This window comes from Physeter macrocephalus, chromosome 15 (assembly GCF_002837175.3).
Source record: "Physeter macrocephalus isolate SW-GA chromosome 15, ASM283717v5, whole genome shotgun sequence".
In the NCBI taxonomy this organism is placed as follows: Eukaryota; Metazoa; Chordata; class Mammalia; order Artiodactyla; family Physeteridae; genus Physeter; species Physeter macrocephalus.
The window spans coordinates 15,085,005-15,095,959 of NC_041228.1; the positions used below are offsets into that span (position 1 = coordinate 15,085,005).

The 10,955-nt window shown below is 45.0% G+C and overlaps 1 protein-coding gene across 1 annotated transcript in view; it reads right to left on the bottom strand.

The window, feature by feature from the left end:
- Nucleotides 1–10,955, bottom strand: part of FER1L6 (fer-1 like family member 6) — a 131,061-nt gene that overhangs the window by 107,704 nt on the left and 12,402 nt on the right. Inside the window, exons 5-9 of the mRNA XM_024129424.1 lie at nt 8,077–8,139; nt 4,102–4,180; nt 2,631–2,787; nt 1,824–2,010; nt 612–804 (exon numbers count right to left, since the gene is read on the bottom strand). Coding sequence (XP_023985192.1) covers nt 612–804; nt 1,824–2,010; nt 2,631–2,787; nt 4,102–4,180; nt 8,077–8,139 — 679 coding nt within the window. The remainder of the gene's footprint in view (nt 1–611; nt 805–1,823; nt 2,011–2,630; nt 2,788–4,101; nt 4,181–8,076; nt 8,140–10,955) is intronic.

Genomic DNA, 10,955 nt, shown 5'->3' on the forward strand with positions numbered 1-10,955 from the left:
CCACAACTACTGAGCCTGTGCTCTAGAGCCCGTGAGCCACAACTACTGAAGCCCCTGCGCCTAGAGCCCATGCTCGGCAACAAGAGAAGCCACCGCAATGAGAAGCCCGCGCACCGCAACAAAGAGTAGCCTCTGCTCGCCGCAACCAGAGAAAGACCGCGCGCAGCAACCAAGACCCAACGCAGCCAAAAGTAAAACTAAATAAATTAATTAATTTTTAAAAATAAATAAATAAACGCGTAAAAACCATTCTTAGCTTGTGAGCCATACAAAAATACGTGGTAGTCCAGATGTGGTCCATGGATCACAGTTTGCCAACCTCTAATCTAAACTCTTCATTTTTCAATTAAGAAACCTAGGGCCCAGAGAGAGGGAGTGACTTCCTCAAGGACACACAGCAATGTTCCTGGAAGACATGGGACAGGGAACAAGCCTTGTGGTTCCCAGAGTCTGGCTCTGTTCACCAATCTGAACCAACCCAAGCCACAGACCACACAGAGGATGGAAGGTGCCTAAGACATTGCCTGCTCCAACCCTCTCTTTTTGAAGATGAAGGCTCTAAATCAATCATTTGGAGACCCTATCTCCTAGTCAGACATGTGAGGCCTTACCTTTATCTCCATCCTGTTCATTGGAGATTTTCTTCAAGTCGATGAAATGGGTTGCCAGCACTATATCATTCACGCTGCCTTCATCCCATACCTGGATTTTCACCCTCCGACACAAGGGAGGGAACATTTCCTTGAAGACCACCTGTTCGTGCCACACAGGATCGGCACAGTTCTTCCGCACCGTGGTTCGCCCCTAAAAACAAAGCCAGGAAAATGTGAGCCACGGAAGGAAATGAAAGGGGCCCTTGACCGACTAAAGAAAACTCTTCACACCAGCTGGAACTACAACGTGAGTTGTCAAAAATAATGAACCTGCTTCCACCGACACCCGTGAAAATCAGTTACACCCCATGAACATTGCTGATGTCCTATTCTGTGCCAGACACTGTGCTGGGCATCTGGGACAAAGGTGAGTTGTCACAGGTCCTGCCCTCAGGAAGTTCTCATCATCCACTGGGTTGGGGTGAAATTGACACCTGTGTTATGAAGGAGTGCCATACATCTCCAGGATTGCAGCAGATATTGTTAGAGCCTGACTTCATGTTTTATAAAAGTTGGACCTGGCACAAATCCCTTCCCTAGTCTGGACCTCAGTTACCTTGTCATACAATGGAGGTGGTGTCCTATTTGGGGGTTATATATGTCCTATATATGCCAATGGGGTCCAAGATAGAAATAGGTCAAGGCTGACCCTGCCAAGGGGAGGGGCCGGGTGGAGACAACATGTGTGTCAGCTGAAGCTTCCAAGTCCAGCCAACCAGGATTAAGCTCTGACCATGTGCCGAGGCCCTAGCACTTCCAATGGCTCTTGAGCAGGGAACAGCTGGGAACAGGGATGTCCAGGCTTACACAGGACAAGGACTAGCTGGGTAGATGGTAGAGCAGGTTGAAAGGGAGGTGGTAATCCTCTGGGGACTGGGGACTGGGCAACAGCTCAGAGAAGCAGCCAGAGGAGAGGAAGGAGGCCTGCCTGCCTGGGTGCTGAACCGAGATGCTCCCCTCACTTCTCTCCACGAGCTCCAGTGGTGAGGGAGTGGGTGACCCTCCACTACTTTCCTGCCATGTGACGTAAAGCCTTTTTGTGACAAGCTTCCTCTCTCTGGGCACTTCCTAATTTTGCTTTTAACTTAATGTCATTTGACCAGCAGTGTCCTGGGTAAAGAGCAGGATTCCAGTCCAGGTCTGCCAGGATTGGTGATGACCCTTCCTCACCGTCTGCCCAGCAAAGGAGACCTCCACAAAGGGGTCCACGAGGTCCTTACTGTCACCCACAAACGCTTTGGTGATGTTCGCCATGATGCTGGAGTTCATTTTGGGCAACCCTTCAGCTTTGTAGAGTCTCACGTAGAATCTGGCCCAGGGTCTCTCTGATGGAAACCCTTGTGGGATCAAAAGGTTCCTTGGAGGGGACAAAAATAAGACATAAAAAAGCTTTCTCACTTGAAAGAGTAGAGAGAAAAGGTAGAGGCAATTTGGAGGCAGAAAGAAGAATTCTGATACAGGAGAAAAATCTGAAAGGATAGGATTCGTCACTAAAATGAGTTTTCTTTCTAGTGGAAATGACAGCACAGGGTATGAATAGAGTGAATTCAGTACTCCAATAAAAATTAATTTTTAAAAAATAGAGTGAATGCAAACTCGTTCAGGTCCTGGAATTAAAGAATAAACACTTAAAAGAGGCGCATAAAGTCTTCCCATTTTACAAGCTAGTGGCTGAAATTGTTCTTCCTTCAAAGAAAAATCAACTAAATTCAGACCAATAGGATAGGCTCAGGAATAGCTTATCTATTATGGGTTATTATAGGAAGACAGGCTGTTCTTGTCCTAGAAGCTGACCTCCCAAAGGATAGTGACGCCTTTGATAAGGCACATCATGGTGCCTCTGATAGAGCAGAATCCCCACTGGACAGGCCTTGAACTTGGAAGTTCTCATGAACCCGTAAGGAAAGGGTGAAGAAAGAGACATGGAAATTGGGACATATCATTTCTCTTGCATGGTCCTCGATGGACCTGCCTCACTTTTCTATCTGCTCCTTGGCGTCAGAGGTTTTGGGATTGCGCTTTAAGACATCTCCTTTCCCAGTCACGCTGATGTCACACTTCAGGTACCCCTTCGTGCCGGTCCTGGTGTTGCCAGGGTCCATGAGCAGCGCCCACTTGTCAGAGAACTGATGACCTGCAAAACGTCCTGACAGCTCAGACATCCTGCACTGATGCACCCCGACACTCCATCCAGTTCTCTTCCAACCCAAAGCCTCCCCACCCTCTACTCCCCAGGCGGGGCCAGCTCATCACAGTTATTTCCGAGTCTCGTGCTGCCTCTCTCTCCTCCTTTCCCTCCTCTCCTCTCTTCCTACCCACTTCTCCATCTTTTTCTCCAAACTGCCCCAGGGAGTTGGGAAGCCTTCAACGTAGTGGAAATTGCCTGGACGGGAGTCTAGATTTGACCGGAGAGGAGGACATTAATGCAGTGTAGAAGCCACACATGATTTCACAGGCCATAAACGCTGCTCGTGGATCTTTTTGTTTGACCTACACGGTAAGCCCAAACTTCAAAACTCTTACAAAATCTAGACTTCAGGCTTATCTTTTTAAAAACTGTTAGATCTGGCCACACGGAGCCCACATTTCCACACGACTGTAGGTGGTAAGGAGCTGAGTAGATGCTGCGCCTTCCACAGGGGTTGTGAGCCCCGCCCCCCATTTCCCACAGCCTCCGTCACCCCTGACTGCATTAAACCGAGCCCACTGCATTCAGAAATGCTCACTGCCTGGCCCCCTTGGGGTCATGTGAGTTGGAATCACTGCTGAAGAGAAGGGGCCTTTCGCGAGAAGATCTATGTATGTTGTTGGTTCTGTTACTTATTAGCTCTTGACCTTGGACAAACTACCTAGCTCCTCTGACAAATCAAGGATAATAATAATAATAATTACAGCAAACCCACGTATGGCATGTCACAGTCATTATTCTGTGCTAGACCCTATAAAGTGCTTATGTATATATTCTTATGCATATGTTCACTTACGTATATATTCACTTAATCCTCCAACAACCCTATAAGGATGTGCTATTTTATCCCCATTTTTACAGGTGAGGAAACTGCAGCACAGAGAAGTCAAGTTATTAACCCAAGGTTGCACAGCTAGGAAAGAGCAGAGTGGAATTCGAAGCCAGGCAATCTGGCCCCAGCGTCCATATTCTTAACTTCTACACCCTTCCAACTTTCCTTCTTGTGTCTCGCAGCAGTAAATTGGACAGAATTTGTGAAAAAAAAATTTTAACTGCTCAGACGTGTGAACATATAAGATATTTGTATCATTAGATTGTGAACTTTGAGTAAAAGAGCCATGTCTTGCTCCACTTTGTAAAACTTGTGCTCAGTGTTACTGAATAAACGGATACATGGAAGAACGCATAAACTAACTGACCTTCAGGTGTCACAGTAAGAGAAGAGTAACAGAGAGAGACTGGGAGGCAATACTTTCTCACCAGGTTGGTTGTACACGGTCCCCAGGTCCACTTTGAAGGAGCCGATCAGCACACCTCCTATCAGCTTGTGGTGAAAGACCTGGGGAGAGATGGAGCAGTGAGTCCAGCAACACTAGATTTCTCTTTGAGGATAAATCTGTGAAATGGGTTCATGACAAACCCATTCAAAGAGGATTCTAGGCCTTGAACCTTGTCTGGCCTTCACACTTATCTGGAGCACAGTGACATGTGGTTATCAAACCTCAGGGCTGGCTGTACAGGGCGTCCAAAGTATTGCAGCTGTACCTCATCTCCTAGCAGGATTTCAGCTAATTTTCTATTGAAGGACACCTATCAAATCTCACTGCCTAAAACGTGTTTTTTGCTTGTTTGTCTGTTTGTTTGTTTGTAGCCAAAAGGAACTCTAGGGCAGCCCACTCTTCAAACCCATCTCTGCCTTTTGAAATGCTATCCATCTTTAAATGCCTAGAGCAAATGCTGCCTCCTCCAAGCAGCCTTCCCTGATCCTCCGCAGATGAAAGTATTCCCTTTCTCTCCTAAAATCCCACAACACTTTGCTAACAACTTTCTCAGAGAACTCACCTTATTGCCTTGAGAAGTTTTGGACATGTACAATAGTCAGAACAAAGGAGGCTGTCATCCTCAATATTTTGTCTGATTAGAAGTCAGCAGAGTGCCTGGCTGGTTATAGCAACACATTTTTATGTTAATGCTATTAAGATTAGGAAGTTCTAAAGGAAGCTGGCAGAGCTGGGCCTGGGTCCAGAAGTCACATTCCATGAAAAATTGCTGAAGAATCAGGAGTTGTTTAACTTTTAACCCAGAAAAGAGAAAACTGAGAGTGTGGAAGAAGAGCAATGGTAACTCAAGTGTCTTCAACAGTTGAAAATACTGCCATCTAGAAGAGGTAGTAGGATCCCTGTGTGGTTCCCAAGCTACAGGAAGAGAGATTTCAGCTCACTATAAAGGCAATGTTTATAACAGAACTTCCCAGCAATGGAATGGGCTACTCTAGAAGTAGTGACCTCCCCATCTCTGGATGTAATCAAGTAGTGCCCAAGAACCCCATGTCACGTGTCATGGAGGTGGTGGAGAGGGATTCCTGCGCCAGCTGGAAGGTGGACTAGATGGTCTCTGAGGCTTCCTTCTAACTGTAAAATTCTATGAGTTCCTTGATTCAAGTACAGTTCCCTACCTTCTTGTACCGACCACATGGCCTTGTTCATAATAAACACTCAATAAACATTCAGTGAGTTAATGAGTGATTGACTAATTGAATGATGGATGAGTGTGAGACTTTTGTAGCTTCTGAACAGATCCTTTTGAAAGAGGCAGTAAGAAACAATAAATTCAATTGATTTCAAAAAATGAAGAAAATGAGAGCCCTTCCCAGCTCCCTTCCCACGCTTCCTCCCTTGTCCAAAGTTTGCAAGGGTCTTAGAGAACAGAGGGGAAGTAAGGACAGGTCGGCTTCAGCTGAGGAGCTATTTAAGTCCACAGGCACAAAGCTCACCTCAAACCCTCATGCTTAGAGTTGCCACTGCAGCTTCCCAAAGCCCTGAGTAAGAACACGAGCCAACTCAAGCTCTCTTCTCAGATCAAAGGCATCTTGGTCCCTATGGGCATAATGAGCCAGAGCCCCAGACGGATCTTCAAATAACAGGAGGCCTCCTCAAATCATCCCCCCAGTGTGAGCACCAGGCGATGCTGGTGTGGTCAGGTATTAGGTTACAAGAACAAGGGCATCTCACACACAGAGAGAAGGGGGCCCTGCAGGCCTGGGGCCACTGTCAAGGGAAGGTGGTCTCTGGCACCACCAGGGTCTGCTACAGCCTGGCTGTCCCAACATCATTTGCTTACAGCACTGGCCCGCTTCTCCCACATGGAATTTTTTCTGGACATGCTAACTTTTGGTTCATGGACTAACAGAAAACTTATATTAAACACTCCTTTTTCAAGGGTAGTTTTCCCTTTTAAAAGCTTCAGTCTCTATCCCCAGGTGTCTTTTAGGGAGACCAAAGTATTCTTTTCTTCCAAGTGAGAAGAACAGAGATAGGCAATACCAGCTTTGATCCTCTGCTAAAAATCCACTTGCCCCGCAGAGAGTCATAGCCCCTGTCTATGATTCCATATAAAGCCTAGCTATTGGACTTCCCTGGTGGCACAGTGGTTAAGAATCCTCCTGCCAATGCAGGGGATGTGGGTTCCATCCCTGGTCCAGGAAGATCCCACATGCCGCGGAGCAACTAATCCCATACTCCACAGCTACTGAGCCTGCGCTCCAGAGCCTGCGAGCCACGACTACTGAGCCCACGTGCCACAACTACTGAAGCACACGCACCTAGAGCCTGTGCTCCGCAGCAAAAGAAGCCACCGCAATGAGAAGCCCCGCACCTCAACGAAGAGTAGCCCCTGCTCGCTGCAACTAGAGAAAGCCCACGTGCAGCAACAAAGACCCAACGCAGCCAAAAATTAATTAATTAATTAATTAATTTTAAAAAAACCCCTAGCTATTAGCTATTCATCTGCACTCTAGACAGTCCCCTAGGAGCCTGTTATAAAGCCGATCCCACGAACAGGTGGTTGCCTGAGTGATGCAATGAGACATCCTGGGCAATGTCCCAGGTCCTGAAATATCTTCTCACCACCTGCCATCACGCCTCAAATTCACGTGTGAAGAATGTTTGGCTCCTAGTGACTTTTCATTCCTCAAGAGTCACATTCTTCAAGTACCCCCGGGAAAGAGAATATCATGATTCCATTATTACCTAAGCCTTAATGTACGACTTATATATAATATGCATACATATAATGTAACGTAATATAATACAATTTATATAATAGAGATTGAGTGGGTGATAATGACAGGCAAGGAAGTCTTCAAGACAAGTTTTGCCATCTTCATAACTCTGATCAGGGTTGGTGTCACTGTTCAAAACATTTCCTCATTCTCCACACGTCTTACGTTGTCACATAAAGTAGGAATTCTGTTCTTTCAGAATGTAGTGGGAAGAGAGCACCTACCCTTCCACCTCCCTGCCCATCCCCACCACTTTAAGGCATACACACCCCCCACTGTGCTCTTCATGGGAGAAGCAGAGATTTCTCAGACTGGTGAGATGGATGCAGTGAGCCATCCGCAGCTCTCTGTTCCTTTACTGAGTGGTGTGATGTGAAGTTGGCAGGGATCCCGGTTGGCCTGCCCTACCCTCATTTGGACTAATACGGCTTCAACACGGGCACTTTCCTTCTCATTCCTGCCCTCTACATGGTGGGCCAACCTAGTAAGGCACCTGTGTGGACCAGGAAGCTCTCTCCACCTCTACTCCTCAGACTTGATCTGTGGAGACAGGAAATCAGCCGGCAGGGCTGAGGAAGGCTCTTCGTAGCAGACCCAGCTCCACGTGGGCAGGTCCTGGTGTTTACTCTCAGAGGCAAACTATTAAGACTCCAAATGGCAACCACTTGCTCCAAATCACATTTTCCGACTCAGCATTATTGATCTATTGGGTTGCTTCCTGCTTCTTCTTCCTATTTCTCTATTTATTACCAAATAGGAGGGCAATGGGGGGGGGGTGTGACTAATTATTATTAGTGTGGCTATCACCCCAGGAGAGAAATGCTAACATTTGCTTGATAAAAAGAAAGAAATCAACTCAAAATGGCCATCCATTAAGATGTCATTTATACTTCACATATATAGTTCACATTCCCACATTAGTAAGCTACACAATGGCTTGATGGTAGCTGAAAACTTGCTTCCAGCAAGTATAGAACCTTTCTTGAGTCTGTTTTCCTTCCCAGATGCCTCTGCACTGATTATTTCAAGTTCTATCCTGTTGGTTTCAAACTCAACAACCCACACTCACACTCCTGAATCTATTCATCGCTAAACAGACTGAGCTGCCTAGAGAGTTCCCAAAGCCTAGAATCTCTTCCACCTCCCCTCACCCCCACCAGCAATGATATACTTACTGAGATTTTGATGATCTTGTCAAAAAGATGCAGTTGGGGCCCAATGAAGTCGAAGACAAAGTACTGGAAAACATAAAGTTCATTCTGACCATAAATTCCTGGCTTGCATGTAAGAACTCTGTTCTTGGAATAGATTTAGATCTGCATTTTTCTAACAAATTGCTGCAAGGTTCTCAATGACATAACTGTATCATCAATTGAATGGCCCTCCCCTACTGAAAGTCATTTAATTTGTTTTCAATTTTTTTCAAATAGAAAAAGAAAGACTATCACCAATTACATCTTTACACAACATATTTGTAAGTTTTCCTCTAAAATGGACATGAGAATTGGAATTGTTGGGTCATGGCTTGTGTGCCTGTAAGTTTTTAGTAGCTAGCATAAAATTTATTTCCAAAGGAGCTAAGCCATTTTACATTCCCACTGGCAGCATATGAAAATAGCCATTCCCTTGCCAACCCTTGACTTTTCAATTCTTTTTCATTTATCTATCTATCTATCTACCTATCTATCTATTTATTTGTTGCCTATATATAATGATGAGTGAAAGTATATCACAGTGTGGTTTTAATTTGGAGTGAACTTGATTAAAATTTGATTTTCTCAGGATTTTTCAGCTTCAAACATCCCTGCGAAATTCCCAAGATTGACCAGGGAAAGAATGAAAAGAAATTATGGGTAAGGGAGATTTCTAATTTGAGGAAAGCAATCGAATTCTAGAGTTGAAGAAAATATATAGACTGCTCTCTGTATTCTACAGTTAAAAAGACTGAAGATGAAAGAATTTAAAAGACATGCCTGGAGTCATATAGCTAGGTATCGCTGGGCTGGGGACCAAAGCTGAGTTCTCCTGAAGTCATAAAAGGAATTCAAGTGCTAGATGTTTCACCATTGGAACTTTACTGAGTGCCTCCCAAATGTGAGGTACGAGGCTCCTCATGTAGAAAACTGGTATAGTGCTTTGCTGTGGGTTGTGTGTTTTGAGGACTGATGGGGTTGGGGGAGGCCGGTAGGAAGTTGTTTCATGGATTGTTTTGTGTTTGAGCTGCAAGATGGAGGAATGACACAAGGACATTAGAGACGAAAATGACAGCAGTAGGAAAGGGAGAAGTGACCACTAACAGCCTGCTGTTAAAGGCAACACAGAAAAACCAAAACGTGAAAGCTGAAAGATGTCATCATATACCATAATAAGAGACCTTCAAAATGGCCGTCCTTCAATATCAATGAAAAGTTACGTTATGTTCAGTGTCTCCTGTTTAAGAGAACAGGAGGGCTTCCCTGGTGGCGCAGTGGTTGAGAATCCGCCTGCCGATGCAGGGGACACGGGTTCGTGCCCCGGTCCGGGAAGATCCCACATGCCGCGGAGCGGCTGGGCCCGTGAGCCAGGGCCGCTGAGCCTGCGCGTCCGGAGCCTGTGCTCCGCAACGGGAGAGGCCACAGCAGTGAGAGGCCCGCGTACAGCAAAAAAAAAAAAAGAGAGAACAGGAAACTATGTATAACATTTCAGGAAGTTTTTCATATATATGTTCAAACTTTTTAAGAGCTTTGGTGTTCAGAATTTCTTGTATGTCCAAAACACTTGCATGAAGTTCTTCATTCTCTGGCATATGAGATGCTGGGGGTTCCTCTGGACCAATAAATTAGTTCTAACGTGTATTGCCTTCCACTGAGTTTCACATACAGTATTTCAGATTTACCTGCCTCACATATGTTCCCTGGACCTCTGAACCCACACACATTTTTCTAGCTGGGAAATATTCCCCAGTCTCTACTAACTGGTTCCTTCAACATCTGATGACCTTTGGGCTTGAAAAATTAGAGTCCAAATCTGTAACAAAGATTTTTAATTCCACTTCTTTGTTTTTTACTTGCTTTCCCCATGATTACACTTAGCCTAGTTGAATGTCATTTAGATCCAGAACTTGTATGCACAAAGCAAACATTAATATAATCGTCAACAAATCTGCAGAGCTTTGCAGTTTTAAAGCCTTTTTCATGCACGTAATTTCATATCACATTCAGGCCGAAAGATGTTATGGAGGTGAGGGGTAGAGCAGAAAGGAGAAAACTGTCACTTAAACACATCGTAAAAGTCTCAGAGGCAAGAATGATAAAGAGAAAAGGAGTTAACAGTTCAAATGTGATTTGGGAATTTTCTATATATTTTATTATGCATACTCTCTCTGCCTGCCTTTTCAGTTACCACTCTCATTAAAAAATTAATTAAGCGTTTACTGCATTTTTTGACAATTCATGGTGTTGAAGTGCCTGGGGGGGAACACTGTTGCACCCTGTTAGTTGGAGTACAAATTGTTACCTTTTTGGAGGGCGATGTGGTCATATAAAATTTTAAATGTATATACTCTTCACCCTAGTTGTGCCATTTAAATATCACTATAAGTAGTATCCAAAGGCTGAAAAAAATTTTAATATCCATCAATGAGAGATTGGTTTAGTAAATTATAATATATCAATGCAATGGAAAACTCTACAGCAAAGAAGGGAAAATGAGATTGAACTATATGTCTTTTTTAAATATATACATATAAATTTATTTATTTACTGTTTTTTTTTTTTTTTGGCTGTGTCGGGTCTTTGTTGCTGCCCGTGGGCTTTCTCTAGTTGTGGTGAGCGGGGCCTACTCTTCGTTGCGGTGCGCGGGCTTTTCATTGCGGTGGCTTCTCTTATTGTGGAACACGGGCTCTAGGCACGCAGGCTTCAGTAGTTGTGGCTCGTGGTCTCTAGAGCACAGGCTCAGTAGTTGTGGCGCACGGGCTTAGTTGCTCCGCGGCATGTGGGATCTTCCCGGACCAGGGCCCGAACCCGTGTCCCCTGCATTGGCAGGAGGATTCTCAACCACTGCACCACCAGGGAAG